Genomic DNA, 18077 nt, shown 5'->3' on the forward strand with positions numbered 1-18077 from the left:
CCCTACAACAACAACAACCAACTGCAAACAGTACATGACAGGTTGGAACGTTGTTTATGAAATTGTCGGTATGTGGTTATTATGAAAAGAATTCACCTCCTGAAATTTACCCAAATAAGCATTATTTATGCACATAGAGCATTATTATTATTGTTATTATTATTAATTTTGTATTTTTTTTAAAGATTTCATTCTGAATCTCTTGTGTGTAATATTACTGTTTTCTTATCTTAACAGGACAAAGAAATCTTGGAAAAGGAATCTTCCTCAGAAAGAACCAAAAAACTGTATACACGGAACCTTGTACTCAAAGGGATCCTGGAAAGTGACAGAACCTACGTCAGTATCTTAGATGAACTGCTGAAGGTAAATATAAATTCATCAAACAGAAACAGGTTACATCCTTTACAGTGACTTAAATTTTATTTGCTTAATAAAAATAAGTTAAGTTCAGCTTGGTTGCCATTTGAATTCATTAGAAAAATTACAGTCTCACCATCCCAGTTTATGGTCATTTCAGATAGTTTGGGGTTTTCTGCATTAGTTATAAATCTTTTTAAAACAGTTGGTCAAGGCATTTAAAAATGTTTGTGCTGCTCAGACAAAAAAAAACGGTTAAGATTTATAAATAATACTTTAACAGTCTCGGTCGGCCTTACTGATTTTACAAAACTTTCCTTATAGCTAACTTAAAGGTAAACTCCAAACTCTAGGCAAAAACGTTTTTGCAAGATGTGGGCATCCCATTGAAAATTTTGGCCTGTAATTGTACTATAAATGATTTTGTACATAAACAGTGTAGTGCACTGACAACACTGAAGTACTAGCTATCTTATTTTGTATGATATTTGAGACTGTATCAACAGCCACAGTTCTCTCCCAATGAAAATATTAAATTACATCAATGTACTGTCATTTTGAAGTCTGGTAAATAGAGATGTACATGTATAATGTAAAGGCAGTTAACAAAAATAGACAAAATGGGAGTTAAAACTAAAAATTCACAGGTTTGAAGAAAACAATTTGGCAGAATGATACAAGATGAATGAAAAAGTAGTCAAAGAAAAGTGTACTGGTACAGTCATGATGGAGGGAGGGCGTATGGAGTCTAATGAATTCAACAATTAAATATACAAAATAGTATGGGGGGAGTATTGTTAATAGCTTTGGAAAATACATACTGAAAAAAGAACTGTCCTAATATCTTCTTGTCTGTTTGTATATTTTTTATTACGTGTTTTTTTGTAGGCAGCATCTTAGTGTTTCATGTTCCTTTTATTTTCATGTTGTGTCTTACCTACCTTTGACCCCAAAGTTGTAGTAATTTATCTCCTTATTTATGTCCATCATGTTCTGGGTTTTTTATGTCCTGTTGTTGTGTTCTTGCTTTTGTATGTACATTATATTAATGGGGCCTTGATAAAAAATAGTTTCCCAGTTGACAGTGTATCCCCCCCACCCAAATCTAAATCACAGAGCTGCATGACTTTTCACCTGGAGTTCTTAAAGCCCGTTGAACAAATTAAGAGTTTCCAGGAACAAATAATCTTACCCACATAATTGTTGAATTGTCCCTCAATAGTCATCCAGGCTAAAACAGTTTACATCTAGTGCCCCCCCCCCCCCCCATTTATTGCCTTAGGCAATAACAACATCTCAAGCCACATAAATAGCACACAATCTGAATTTGAACCTGTAGTGAGTAATTTTCAGGTATGTAGGTTGTCTCACCTGTATTTCCTCATTACAATTCCTCTGATTATACTTTTTTGTCATGTTTTTATCAAGGATGGTTGAATGCAAAGTAGTGAATACAATGAAAAAAAAATTTTTGGCTCACCTAGTTATAAGGTCAAGAGAGCATATGGTATGACTTGTTACCTCTTGAGTCCATATATAATAATAATAATAATAATAATAATATGTAATAATAATAATAATAATAATATGTGATAATAATAATAATAATAATATGTAATAATAATAATAATAATAATAATAATAATAATAATTCTTTATTTAACAAGGGTAGCTCAGTTAGAATACAGATGTATCTAGTCTCCCTTGTGGCCCTCTGCCACTTTCTAATGGTTTGCTTGCATGAATCTTACTAAAAAAATATGTAGGAAAAGTAAAGTCATAACATTTCAAAAAATAAGAAACAATCCCGCGATTTGATTTGATATTACTCTGAATATATCTTATATATGGAAACAAAAACAGACAGATTAGCTTGCATGAAGACAAGACAATTGGAGTCTATATTTCTAATCCAGTTTCAACCTGATTGTAACAGGAGATTTTACAAGGTATAATGACATGTAGAAATCAATTAAAAATCAAGTTTCAAGTAATTAAAGTATTTTGTGTTTAACTTTTAACAGAAGTGGCTGATCTAACTGATATGGGCAAAGAATTTCATATCTTTGTTCCAGAATATTTAAGACTTCATTGAAAGCATTCGGTCTAATATGGTTTTGGTAATTTCAAGGGCCCATGTAAGATCAACCATAAAGCATTCAGTCTATGGTGTTTGTAATTTCAAGGGGCCATGTAAGATCAACCATAAAGCATTCAGTCTATGATGTTCGTAATTTCAAGAGGCCATGTAAGATCAACCATAAAGCATTCAGTCTATGGTGTTTTTTAATTTCAAGGGGCCACATAAGATCAACCATAAAGGATTCAGTATATGGTGTTTGTAATTTCCAAGGGGCCATGTAAGATCAACCATAAAGCATTCAGTCATAGGTTTTGGTAATTTCAAGGGGCCATGTAAGATGAACATAAAGCATTCAGTCTTTCTCAAGTTTTTGTAATTTCAAGGGGCCATGTAAGATGAACCATAAAGCATTCAGTCTTTCTAAAGTTTTTGTAATTTCAAGGGGCCATGTAAGATCAACCATAAAGCATTCAGTCTATGGTGTTTTTAATTTCAAGGGGCCATGTAAGATCAACCATAAAGCATTCAGTCTTAGGTTATGGTAATTTCAAGGGGCCATGTAAGATCAACCATAAAGGATTCAGTATATGGTGTTTGTAATTTCCAAGAGGCCATGTAAGATCAACCATAAAGCATTCAGTCATAGGTTTTTGTAATTTCAAGGGGCCATGTAAGATGAACCATAAAGCATTCAGTCTTTCTAAAGGTTTTGTAATTTCAAGGGGCCATGTAAGATCAACCATAAAGCATTCAGTCTTTCTAACATTTTTGTAATTTCAAGGGGCCATGTAAGATCAACCATAAAGCATTCAGTCTTAGGTTATGGTAATTTCAAGGGGCCATGTAAGATCAACCATAAAGGATTCAGTATATGGTGTTTGTAATTTCCAAGGGACCATGTAAGATCAACCATAAAGCATTCAGTCATAGGTTTTTGTAATTTCAAGGGGCCATGTAAGATGAACCATAAAGCATTCAGTCTTTCTAAAGTTTTTGTAATTTCAAGGGGCCATGTAAGATCAACCATAAAGGATTCAGTCTTTCTAAAGTTTTTGTAATTTCAAGGGGCCATGTAAGATCAACCATAAAGCATTCAGTCTTAGGTTATGGTAATTTCAAGGGGCCATGTAAGATCAACCATAAAGGATTCAGTATATGGTGTTTGTAATTTCCAAGGGGCCATGTAAGATCAACCATAAAGCATTCAGTCATAGGTTTTTGTAATTTCAAGGGGCCATGTAAGATGAACCATAAAGCATTCAGTCTTTCTAAAGTTTTTGTAATTTCAAGGGGCCATGTAAGATCAACCATAAAGCATTCAGTCTATGGTGTTTTTAATTTCAAGGGGCCATGTAAGATCAACCATAAAGCATATGGCCCTTGAATTTCATCAGATAATTCTCTCATATATTCATGTATATTACAATTTATACATTTGTTGACAAGTACTGCCTTTTGAAAGTTTATTCTGTCATTTATTTGAAACCATTTAAGTTTAAGGGAAAGAGTATTATATTGTGTGTCAAAAGAAGCATCCAGAATTAGGTGAGCTACTCTCATTTGTAACTTGTTAATTCTTTCAAACTCATGGGGCAGTTTGTCAAACAGTGGTAAATATACTATTGAGGTGAACTTACATCTGATTGGCTGAGGTTGATTTCTAATCTGATTTTGATGCAGGCTTACATCGTTGTCATTGATTAAACTTGCAGTATATGCTTATATTATCAAGATCTCAGATGAGTTTGGTTGTGAATAAGAGCCATGCATGTTAATGAGGTGATCTTGCATTTGATTGGCTAAACTTCTTACCACTCTGGGGGCCGTATTTCTGATCCAGTTTTTATCACACTTGGAATATTTGATTATATCATCAACTTCTTTGACTGTGTTAGTAATGAGTGTGTTACATGCATATTTATGAAGTGATCATAAATGTAATTGGCTGAGCTGATTACCCACTCATGAAGTCATAAATGAAATGATGCAGAGCTGACATCCATTGTGACCATCTTGAAAATCTTCTAAATTGATGTTTATATTGACATGGGGTTTTCACAAAAGACGTCTTGTGGTATCTAGTTAATTCTAAGGAAAACAGTGCCAATCTTGCATCCAGTATAGCTGGAATGATGCTCTCTTGCAGATCTTGCAAGCCCTACTAAATGGGTGGTCATGTCAAGGTCATCACCAGATAACATTTCATGTCTATTTGATCTGCAATGAAAATTGTGCCAAACTTGCATCCAGTTTGCCACCATAGTGGCCATAGTGAAAATCTTGGTCAACTGGAAATTCAATTTTGCCAGTAGAGTATCAGTCCCTTGGAGTGTCTCTTATTGTATATTGAAACTTCACTGTATATGTCAAGTATTTAAGTCTACTTTTCAAACTTTTAGATACATACATACATTAACATAGGTGTATTTTGCTCAGAGTTTGAACACAGTCCCCTAAGATAATTTTTGTTGGATTAAATGTAGGTAAAATCTTCAAAATTGTTTCAGCCAACACTTTAACATAAACTTGCAATGATGTGCATTTATCCTGCCTCCGTCTACATTCTTCTTCCTCTCCAACCACAGGGGAACTCCACTGTAATGCAGTTTTTTGGATTCATAACTGCCAATCACATTAATTACTGTACTGGTGGTATGATGACAAAAATAAATAATAATAGTAAAGTAATATTTAGAGAAGTTAACTCAGTTACAGAACAAATTTACCTTGAGGCCTTCTGGCTGTTTTGTACAATATATATATATATATATATATATATATATATATATATATATATATATATATATATATATATATATATATATATATATATATACACACACACACACACACACACACATACAGTATAAATGGAAATTGGATGATTGACTTTACAAGTGTCTGGGATTGGGGATGAGGCTGAAGAATAAATAAAATGCCAGTCAAATATATAGTAAACATTTATGCTATCCGCCAATCTGTATGAAGCCAAGAAAAAGTTTCTTATTGCACTGGTTTTTAAATTAGGATAGGGTTTTCTTTTAAACATTATATATATTATAATGATAAGTATACATAATGTACTAAGTGCCACAAGTACTGGACTAAACTGGCTCAATTAAAATCACAAATCAATTTTGGGACATTTAAAAATAAATTTAAAGACATTTTATTTTTGAGTTTTAAAAATATTTTACCCTGGGTGAAAAAGTGCTAGGGTCAGCTATGAAAAACAGGGACAGTTGGCCAACTGGACACATATTTTTCTTTTAGCCTAAGGATCATGATTCTGAGATAGTCACATGCTTGGTGAAATGAGTCACTACAGTGAGACTATTATTTTGTCATTTTTAAGGTAGAGAGCAGCAGGGGGGGCGAATCCTACAAGATACTTTTCCGAAATACCCCTTCCACTGAAACTATTCCCGATAGAGGGCTTATTTCGACAAAATAACACTTTTATTCAGAAAACGAGACAAAAAAAAATGTCCTTGAGAAATGCTTCGCATTTCCGGAAATGCTTTGTATTTCCGCTGATATAACGCGAGTTACTTCAATAAATCCGACTCGTATCCGACATAATTTCCACGGTGAGGTATCATCGAAAAATCATGTGTAGTTTGCGCCCTCCCTGCTGCTGTGGGAAGACGAAGATTTCCAAGGAAACATTTTCACGTTAACCATACAGTGTATCAAGTCCGATACGGTATCGTGTCCGCGGGTCGTGTAAATTTATTGTCACAAATCCATGCGGGGAAATTAAATCGTGGACAAATAAATAATGGCAAATATTGGAGAAGCATTCACAACTAGATTGGCACGACAACGACTAGCCGCGATTAAAAAATTTATTCCTGTCCGTGATTCCGTCAGAGAAAAATTAAAAGCAAGACAAGAAGCGCAAGTTGAGTTTGCAACATCCGCGGAGGAATTATTTAAGCCTATTACAGCAGCTACTGGTGAAGTTAAAACTGCAATTGTAGGAAAACCTGATCCTGCTGACCCTACCAAATCAAAACGAGGGTTACTTCAAGCAATAGAAGAACTTAAACAGCAACAGGCAGATGAAGGTGCTGTAGTTGATCCAGGTGCCGCCGGAGTAGTGACAGTTGCTAAGGAAACATTTATTAATAAATTTACCGAAGATGGTATTACTGAAATAAAAAATATTCCACTTACTAACGTGGATGAACTTAAGGAGTTTTCTGCTTGGATTGTCTTAAATTATCCTAACCGGCAAAATTTTCTAAAACCAGGAGCTGCTGCGGGCATAACCCAGGCTGATTGGAGGGATTATGTTTACAAAATAAACCGAGGTATTTCTCGAATATCTAGCACTGATGATACCTATAATTTTATAAAAACTGGCGTAATTGGGGTTAATAAGGAACTAAGAGACCGACGAATGAAGGCAAAGGAAAAGGAAAGACAGCTAAAAATACAGGAAAAGGAAATAAAAAAGCAGGAAGGGGATGAAGAAAAAAGAAAAATAAGTGAAATGAGGGAGAAATTAAAAATGGAAAGGGAGGAAGAAAAAAAGAGAAAAAAGGAAGACAAGGAAAGGAAAAAAAAGGAAGACACGGAAATGGGAAAAAAGACAAAAAGGTGGGAGAAGAAAGTATCAGATATTGGATCAGATCCGGTATTTGCATCGTCTGATCCAGTTGAAATTGAACGTGAGTTAATAAAACAACTTCCACGTAGACCTAGACTTATCCGTCCACGCCCTCTCTCTCCTCGGAAACAGGAAGAATATAGGATTACCCGGCCTCCTACTCCTCCTCACACTTCCCCTTCTTTGGTGGGAGCGGTGGAATATAAACTAGAAGAAATAAGAGATGGTATAAGAAAAAGAATGCAGGATTTAAAAACTAGAAGAGAGATATTAGAAGCGAGGACACAAGACTCGAAGACCACACGTGAGCTAGAAGAGATAGAAAAAGAGGAAAGAGACCTGGTTGGTGAATTTACTGAAATAACAAAAGAAATAGAGACAAGGAGAGAACAAAGGAAAAAAGAAGAAGAAGAGGAAGAAAGTCGCACTGGTAGCGGATATAACAACCACATTTGTCCTGATAATATCATTAATGATGTGTCCCGGTTAGAAGTTCTCATCGGAGGAAGACGTGCCGGAAACAACTCTCGGGAAATTATAAATGAAGCCGCAGATATCTGTCAACGACTATTTCAGCGCAAAATTATGGATATTAGTACTTACCGGGGACTCATTGATGAACTCGCGGATGGTTACCACAGCGACTAGCAAATTTAGTTAGAGAAACAATAATTAAATAAAATGATCGTGCACAATTCTCAACCCGGACACGCTCGTGTGTTACAAGTCCGCGTAGTGAACTCGCGATTACCAGTCTACAGAGCAACCTACGGAGATGGTCTCGGTGATACAATTACTGGTTTGTTTTCAAGAATAGCCCCTAAGGCATTACCGATTGCAAAACAATTGTCGATGAAAGCTATTGATGTTATCAAGGATAAAGCCCTTGGATCTGTTGGTGATCTCGCCGGGAAAGCATTCGCGTCAATCAAGGACAGACTGTCACGGTTAATTCGCAGATCAAAAAAACCACCACCGGTGAAACTGGCCAGTACTGAACTTATGCCCGCGGACGTCAGTAAAGTAATAAATCAGGCTGCCAATCAAAAACTTGCAGAGCTTGTAACCCAAACACCCGAACAAATAAATACAAGCCTGATATCAGGAAGCGGATTTCGTTTTAGAAGACAATAATTTTATATAAAATGTTCAAACGTGTATCTGATCCCGCGTTCGACATGGATGCACCAACACTAAAAGATGAGTCCGTGCGCGACTATCAGTATTATTCTTATGAAGCGCGAACACCTGATCAACGGGGTCGAATTGAGTTGCAAGTCCAAGACACAAGTAGATATTTCTTGCCCGCGGAAGCATTTCTTGAAGTCGAAGGTATTATTTTGAAAAATGATGATACCAACTACGACATTAATACCCGAGTTGGGTTTGTTAATAATGGCATCATGGCGCTATTTAGAAATGCTTCATATAGCATTGATGGGAGGGAGATTGAAACAATTCAGGATAATGTTGACGTTGCTACAACTATTCTTGGATTAGCACGATATTCAGATGATTACACTAGATCAGCTGGCCCAACAATGATGTTCGCTAAGGATAATAGTCAATTTCCCGATCAAAGAAACGTTATTATAGGTCCTGTAAGAGCAGTAGGAGGAGCAGCAGATACAACCGCAGTAATATCAACAAATCCTGATTATAATCTTGGATTTTCTACGCGTAAATTAATGCTAACAGGAGATCGCAGAGATTTTTCCTGCGCAATTCCGCTGTCTCACATTTTTGGGTTCTGCAGAAATGTCCGAAAGGTTATTTTTGGAGCCAAGCATTCAGTTGTACTCACCCGAAAAGGTGACGACAATGACGCTCTCTGGCATCAAGTAGCTGATACAATTGCTAACACGACAGCACTTAACGGTAAAGTAGTATTATCAAAACTTGCACTGTGGATGCCAGTGATGTCCCCGTCGCTCGCTGAAGAACAACGATTACTTTCTTTTATGGACCAAGGCGGCAAATCATTAATATCATGGTTAACAACAACAACAGATTCTGCTCAAGGTTCTGGCGTTGGACAGTTTACTTGGCATATATCATCACAACAGGGAATATCAGCGCCGCGTCACATTTTTATTGCACTTCAAAATAACAGCCGAGTTGGTGAACAAACAAGAAATCACATGATATTTGATAATCTTGGAGTCACTAATGTTTCGCTGCGGATAAACGGTCATCAAGAACCATCCGAAGACATAACCATAAATTTTAGGAATAATCAAGTTGCTCGTGCATATCATCGTTTAATGACATTTATGGGTCGCGATCAGAATGTCGACACTGGTCTGCAAATATCACAGTTGGATTTTACAACGTTGTATCCCATTTACTACTTTTCACTCGAGCATATGGATTTGGCTAAACAAACTGTTGTTGATATTTACTTTCGAGCTAACGTCGCTGTGTTTCCACCTGAAATCATTGGTGCAAACGAGGCCGCAGGTCCCCCTGTTGTTCCAACTAGAATGGCAGGCCCTGCTGGTTTTAGAGCTGTCGCGGTTATACTCTCCGATAAAGCAATGCTGCTTGAAGGTGTTGGCGGACGAATGAGAGTTATTGACGCTCCAGTAGAAAATATGTAACAATTAGATTAGTTTCTGAAATATAATGTCATACAGTCATGTTAATGTCACCTTGACTTCCGGTCAAACGAAGAAATTGCAATCGAAGAACGCAAGCACATGCGGGACATCAATAACACTAAAACGAGATCAGATTACTGGTGGTCCAAACAAATTGTCATTGACGGCCACTCAGCTTAAACATTTTAATAAGGCACTAACAGCAAAAACCGGTATCCGCCTTGATTTCTCTGCTGCAGCTATCAAGGACATGACCAAAACCGGTGGAATATTTCCCCTCATCCCAATACTAGCTGCTGCAATTCCAGGATTACTTGGCGCAGCGGCAAAAGCTGCAGCGTTAGGTGCAGTTGGAACTGCAGCTGGAATGGCACTAAAGAAGGCAACGGGAAAGGGATACAAGAAAAAAAAGGGGAGATCCACTCGCGGATCAGGGCTAAGACTACCAGGAACTCCACCATCATGGTATCCAAAAAAATTCTAACGCCGTTGAGCAATTTTGATTTACTCGATGCTGTTAAAAAATTGCGTATAAAACATTTTAGAGGAGTATTTATGCGAGATCAATTACCGACGCGGCCGCGGAATCCGGAAACTGGCATTATCAATCTCGACAACAAAGATGGTCCGGGAACTCACTGGGTTGCTTACGCGATCGATCCACGTGGAATTATCTATTTCGATTCGTACGGTTTAGCACCGCCAGTTGAGTTTCTCAAGTATGTCCGCGGAGTGCCTCGCACTCTCAACAGCAGATTTTCTAAGAAATCCAAAGGATTTTCTAATGTTCCAGTGTGGCAGTCGACGCTACCAACACAAACATTAATTGATCCGCCCATTTGTGGAAACGAGGTTTTAAATGTTCTTGATGCAATCTCAAGAAATCCAGCAACGTCTCCGCATCGAGTAGTGCATGAATATACCGCATCGAGAAATGCTTAGCATTTTCATGCTCGCATTTGAAAAACAGCAATAAGAATAATGGTGGATATTTACGGAAGACCTTTCACAAGAAAAGTCAAACCTGGCACAGATGCTGATCTCTCAAAATATGCGACCCGAGATGAAGTCGATAATCTTTTGAATATAGCTGGAGTTGACCCAGATGAAGTTGCTATTTTTCAGGACAAGCAGGGAAAACTAAGAACGAGCAACATTAAGTGGAATGATATAATTCGCAGAGTTCTTGGAGCTACCAAGGATAACTTCGCCGCATTTAGTGATGGCGGCCGGATCAAGGACTCGAACATATCAATCGCAAGCATCAAAGACAGTATTGATAAAGGTGTTGATAAATGTGTGAAAAAAGCCGGTGACACGATGACAGGCGAACTCAGCATGAATGGAAACAAAATAACCGTACTCAGAGATCCAGCCTCGAACGACGATGCAGCAAACAAACAGTATGTGGACACAGCCGACAGCGTCATAGATACCAAATTATCCACGTTACGAGCTGAGTATGATGTTCATGTGACCCAGTTTGGAAGACTTCGCAGAAACGTTCTTAACACCGTAGATGAGTTCTTCGGGAAACCTAATGCCGTCAGTATGAAACTCACCGAAATTAAGGAAACATTAGATAACGTAGTAAATGGAATTCCGCAGATAATGGAAAAATTTAATTTAATTAAAATTCCTGCCGGAGTAACCCAAAAAAACCTTGTGTGTACGATAAAATCAGAAAGGAAAACATGGTCACAACAAAACAAGACTATTCCATATACTGCAGATGTTACTGGAATATACAGACTGACAGTACTCTCTGCTGTAGAATTTAAGATATCTGCCAGACATTATTTAACTAGCAAGTTTTCCCGAGTTGCGTCTGTGGTGATAAACAAAGGAACCGAAGAAATTTTTACGCTGGAGGCCGAAAATCCGGAAGGATTAGCCACAGTTAATTACTTGTATTGTTTGGAATTTCTCGCCGAAACACCTTAATTGGTCACCGGGTAAAGTAATAATGGAAGCATCCGCGTATAGATACAATCAAGTCCGTGAGTGGCAATCTGAGTTAAAAACTGTCATCGAAGTAACCAGTCAAAAAGTAAAAAAATACCGCAGACGCATAACAGTGTTAGACGTTATGGTTTATTCAGTATCTGCCGTTGTTGCATCCGCGGGAGTAATACTATCAGCGGTCACTCCAGTGACTGCAGTAGTCGCTGCCACGATCTCTGTTTCCGCTGCTACAGCAACAGCAGGAGTTTTCGGCATCATAGCAAAAAAAATATCCTCGTGTGCTAACACAAAATTACACGATTACACGACAAAATTAAATACAGCCACGACCGCATACCAGAAATTATCATCGCTGATATCATCATCGTTAGACGCGCAATCCAGCGACGCTGCGTTGATATCAGATTCTGAATTCAAACTAATGTCAGATGTGTACAATGACTATTTGAAAACTAAACAAATAAATAATGTCACTGATGGCAACTCCACAAGAACTGCTTCAGCAAATAGTCACAAACACAACACCGGTAAGGACCACAATGATCTCAGTGTCCTCGACGACACCAGAATTCAGCATTAATTTTCGAACTCCAATTGCCGTGAACGAAATCGCGTTGTCGAAGCTCAGTGCGTATCACAGCTGGCCTAATGTCAGAGCGGCATCATTTTCCGGTCAGCAGCCAAATAATTCGTTTGTGTTTTCGTGGAAAACCAAAGCCGACTCTGACGAATTCGACTGGGATACAATTACGCTACCCACTGGGAGTTATCAGATCGAAGAAATCAACGCGGAAATACAACGCCAAATAAAACGAATCACCGGCAAGGAAGCCAAAATATCTATAGCCGCGCACGAACCAACGCTGTCTGCGGTCATTGAAATCTCAACACCGGGATACGCCGTGGATATTTATAGCAGCTCAATCAGGACCGTATTAGGATGGCCACGAGAACGACCCGAGGTTGGACCGGATCCACTAAAACCATCGAAGTCGGATTTCGAGACCACGAAGGAAGAACTACACGACCTCGTGTACGGTGAGCATTTATTATTTCCAGATCAATTACGATCAGACCAAGCCCGGTTTTCAACATCAGATAGACTCCCCTTGGATATAATAGGGGTAGGTTTCGAAGACGGGAGATTCCGGAATTACCGGCCAGAAGATATAGAAGCTCATTTTTTTAATCCGATCAAACAAGCACATAAACAACAGTTAGACCTGTTGCGGGGACATTTCCAAGATTATATCTCTGATATAACAAAACCACGCACGAACATTATCACCACCATAGAAAAACTAAACAAACTCGCATCCACGATGGAATTTATGAATCAAAAAGTAATTCAACATCTACTGGATCTCAAGGGCGATTATGGAACCCAAAAAAGATCGAATTTTGCAACCCTATTTGGTATTCCCGTGAAGGATATTTCAGATTTTAAACTTCCCGGATATAACGCGCGCACGCTACGAAAATCAGTCCAGGATCTCATCGCGGAATCTTTCGAAGATATTCTTGCCGCGTATGCGAAAATAAAACCACAACCTGTTATTTTAAGACACGACAACAGTACAGCATCCGATGGCAGACACGTATCTCCGGGGATCGTAAATATCACAGATGTTATTGCGGTCAATCTTGTATGTGACGTCATCGATGGCAGTTACAGCGCATCAGATACTACGACGGCCCAACAGGGGTTTATCCTGTATACGTTCACACCAAAAGACCCCCCTGGTTTTCTGATTGTGCAAGAACCAATCAATGTGGTCTATCTGCGGTGTAATAATCCGTGGTTGTCAACGATAAATTTTAAACTCACCGACCAACGGGGGGGGGTTGTTGGACCTGCGTGGCGAGACTGTCTCCGTGAACTTACTGGTGAAGTCCTGAAACTCTTCGAGGACAAGGACAAGTCAACGGATCCATAATAATAGTTTTTTTTCTGCAGTGGTCCACTTTCGTCATCGCGTGCAAATACCCCATCAAAACCGGCATCGTTGGAAATGCAAAGCATTTCTGGAAGAGTTTCTCTGGAAATGCTTTGCATTTCTCGTCCAAAGGACTTCTCATGCGAGTGCTTAGCACGCAGGCGCGCATTTAAAAAAAAACAGTTGTATATAATGTGTGAATACATTCACGCACGAGTTCATATTCATGATAAGCAAATTCTTCACGAGGCAATAAAAACCGCATTTCAAATACAGACATTCCCAGAACAGTATTTCCCCGTTAAAATAATCGTTGACGTGTACGGCGACGAAGACTTCTTGTTAACGTCGTCACAATTAACACAGCTACAGCAAAATAATACAATCACAGTTTGGTGTCAACGAGAACAGATTATGAACTATTCTCATTGTTGTATTGATGTTGAAACGCTTAAGCAAATCCTGAAAATCTGAAATGGAAATGCTTTGCATTTCTGGCTTTGGACTTCCGCTTGAGTTTCTGGCGATGCTAGCATCGCTAGGGCAAAAAAAATAATACACTTTTTTTTTACCCGTGAAATGTGCTTGTGAAATGCTCTGCATTTTCGCTTCCGCTTTGAGTTTCCACGCTAGCTCAGGTTCTACTTTCACTTTGTGCTGTGAGTCACACGCGGCTGTATTTATACTTCCTTGTCGGCCTCGTAGTCACAAATACTAGTATTTTCAGGCATTTCCGTGTCCTTTATATAACCTTTTAACTGCCTCACCCTGGTGCTAATTAATTTTCGAGTCTCATACTCGCTTGACAATACAAGACGAATCTTCTCAACTGCACGGCACAGTGGAATAAATTCAGATACCTGATTTTCAGTTATCGTGGCAAGTGATCTGTAAATGCGATCTTGCAAACCCTTAATGAACCTATATCTCGCAGAGAGATTGTTCTTTCCCTGCCGTGATAGCTCATTCAAGGATTCAAAATCTGACATAATTGTTTCAGTGTCTAGTAAAATATTAAAACCTCGCTGTTGTAATTCTTTAATTTCAACAAGTATGGTATTTATATTTTCGTGATTCATATTATTATATATTTTCATATTTTTAAATGCATGAAAAATACTAGCATCGCCAAAAAACAAAACGAGACATCCTGGCTTCTAGGATCGAGTTTTCTAGCAAGCCCGGCAAACATTTATTTGACAACACAAACAACCTTTACCTCTGATTCGAGTGTCATAGCAGGCAAAGGCACAATGAACATGTAATCTTATCCTAACTTATCCTAACTTATCCTAAGACGACACAAACATGCAGGGGGGTCATTTTCTACGGTCAGCAGCAGAGCAAAACCATCCATTGAATCGACCATTGGATGGTGCACAAAAGACACCCGCCATTGGCGGATTAAATTTATGGTTTTGCTTGCGCGTGCTGACTTTCGATCGACCCAAAGGTCTTAGGGAGCGATTTCGTATATAACCCAACTGTTACTTGCGAGTTCCAAATTCGCTCTAGCAGTGGGCGGGACTTGTTTAAAATATTTTAATTGTATGTTTTCTTGAGCGCGGTCATATAACAAGCACAGAAGAGCAAAACAGTCGGATATATTCAGTAAAACGAGGATATTGTTTGTAAAAAAATATATATTCTACGGTAAATAAATGATTACATGTTATGAACTCGATAAAATATTTTATCAAGGTGGCTTTCTCAAGGGAGCAAATCCTCTGACGACGACAACTCTGCAGAGCGTTACACACTCGTGGAGGAGTTATCGTCGTTTGTGTCAGCGATAAGAGTTATATAGCAGAATGAAATCTTCTGTTTGAGCTTCTTTGAAAATGCTGTTTTGCGGATCCCATCTGCGACATACTGTACAGCAGGTGGAAAAATATCGAAATACCTACTGGCGGCGTTTATTGACTGGAATACAATTTCTTCACCGGTTGCGTTTATGGATTTGATAGCTCTTCTTGCAACTGTTTTACAACGCCCTGTGTTACCCAGTAGGCAGTTCTTGCTCTGAGTGACCACGCGAAGATTGTTTATAGAGTTATCAAGTATGTTACCGTTAATGTGATCAATGACAAAACCCTTAGGGATCACTCCAAAGAAACATTCGTAAATAAAACGATGACATAAATACCTCCCTTTGGTAACAGTAAATCTTAAATAACCAGCATTATCAACTGTACCAACTGGTCGTCTTCGCGTGCAGTGTCGCACCGTGCCATCTCGGTTTGCCTCATAATTTGGAATAGTTGGATGTGCAACAAATTCTTGTTCGGGAACAAATTCTTGTTCGGGGACGAATTCTTGATTCATTATACTATAAGCAAATCATTTGTCTAATTCATAATTTGTCTGAAAACTTATTTATGTAATCACGCTCCGAGAACGTGTTCGAGGCTGGATTTTTTTTATCGTAATAACGTTTTAGTTCTCGATAGCGTTTTCCCCCACACGCTGAACATAATTGAGTTTTTCCTCGTACTCCAATGCCGCATCTGATACACGGTATCGGTCCTAGACTCCCACCGCGGACCTGTTGAGCATGTTGTCCACAGTATTCGTGTCTGCATGGTTTGCTACACGGCGCTGATGAATTTAGTTTAATCCACTTGCATTGGTGCATATAATATATTTGTCTATTTAAATACTTGTCTTAATTATAATAATGAGTTTTGAAAGACTATCCAGAATAAAACCTGGAAATCTCCAATTTCCCCGAGGTCGATTCGATCTTGACCGGTTAACCGGTGATGTACGACGAAGAGAGTTAAAGGAACTGCTTGGTGTTATCAAGAATGCCAAGGAAGAGTTTCGTCGTGATGGTGCCGCACATGTGTGGTCGACATATAAAATTATCCCCGAAACTCGAAGAGTTTTTGGCGATGCTAGCATTGCTCACGCGAGCGTTATCATTGATGCTACCATGAACGATACAATCGCGCGTAACATAATTGGGTATCTCGACGATAGAAGATATTTCATACAGATAAAATTTATTGTCAAAGTGGTCAACGAAAACGACGATGACACGTGGATTATCCGTGATAAAAATGATCCTATCCTTGACATTAAAAGGAAAACTATTTTGTTGAGCAATAATTCTAGACCAGGAATGTTGACGGGGGTTGATATACCGTATTACGCCAGATCGTATCCAGTAACTGCAGTCGTTTACGGAATATATCCGATAAAGAAACCAAGTGTAGATAAACTCACGCCAATGAAAACATCAGTGGTGTTAAATTGTGTAGCTGAGCGAGTAATGGAACATTTTAAAAACGCAGCACGTGGAAATGGTCTAACTGAGATCAGAAAAAATAAAATAACAACATGGGCTAATCGAGTCAAAGATGTAGGGGCGTCAATTAAGGATGTTGCCGCGCTAGAAAAATTATTAAGATTTCCTATAACGGTATTATCGCTAACAGGCGAGGAATTGTATAAATCGAAATACAACCGTAGTGGAGCTTCAATAACAATTATTGATCACAACAGCCACGCCTGGACGGAATCAGTTAAAATATTTCCACGCGATCGTGTTATAAGGTATTATTCCGCGGGTATGTTTGATTGTATTTATCAAATGAGTAAAACCGATCCGGTATCGGTATGGTTGTTTAGAAGTTCTGAAGTTGGTGATTATGACCAGTTCGTGACCCCGAACGGAGAAATATATAGAACTGCGGAGTTACAAAATGAAATGAAAGCGCTCACAGAAAAATATTCAACTGAGCAAGTTGATCAATTACTAACTAATTGTTTTACTGTTCCAAGTGTTGCCGCACATATAGCACGACAAAAAAATAATTGGAAACCAACCATGAAGAGTTTTCTCGAGAATGTTCAGCAGAGTTGCATCGAATACGGACACGGCGGTTTATGGAATAGTGTATTTGTTAGTGATAATATGGTATCGGTGGATATGATTGCGTGCTATCCAGGAAGTTTTCTTGGCCGTGGTGAATGCGCTGAATACTTTGCGCGGTTTGGACATCCCACAAATTTAATGACAAGAGTAGCTATTAACGGACCTTTACCTGATTTTGACCTGACTGGATTTGCTCACGTGGAATCGTTCGAATTTGCAACACGGTTACATCCTATTAATTATGCTTGGTTTGGCAGACATTTCCACGAAAAGAAATGGGTACCGTTTTCGCTGTTGCGATTTATGGTTGATAAAGGAATATTAAAATCTATTACTGTCAGTACGGGGATTATTTGTTACTCAAAACAAACCTCAGTTTGGTTACCAACTGCGGACACGTCCGAGGAAGAGCGCAACTGTAAAGATCTCGGCCGAAGATTGATAGGTAAATTTACTCAAGGCGGAGCATATGATCATAAACGACATCACAGTCGATTAATTATGGATGAGGAAGAATTAAATTTCATTATCGCGGATACTACTGCGAAAGATACATTCTGCTCCCGCGAGGACATAATAATCCCGGACGGAAAACGATTAGGAACAGTTGTTAGTTATATAGACGGTGATTCAGCTC

General features: G+C 38.5%; 1 protein-coding gene across 4 annotated transcripts in view; it reads left to right on the forward strand.

Moving 5' to 3' along the window:
• LOC149776968 (active breakpoint cluster region-related protein-like) overlaps positions 1–18077 on the forward strand; it is a 144582-nt gene that overhangs the window by 37433 nt on the left and 89072 nt on the right. For all 4 annotated transcript variants that reach the window (XM_089941686.1, XM_089941687.1, XM_089941689.1 and 1 more), the window contains exon 3: positions 238–366. In XM_089941686.1, coding sequence (XP_089797812.1) covers positions 238–366 — 129 coding nt within the window. The remainder of the gene's footprint in view (positions 1–237; positions 367–18077) is intronic.

Source organism: Sinohyriopsis cumingii, chromosome 18 (genome assembly GCF_028554795.1).
Source record: "Sinohyriopsis cumingii isolate HCF-2022 chromosome 18, ASM2855479v2, whole genome shotgun sequence".
NCBI classification, from domain to species: domain Eukaryota; kingdom Metazoa; phylum Mollusca; class Bivalvia; order Unionida; family Unionidae; genus Sinohyriopsis; species Sinohyriopsis cumingii.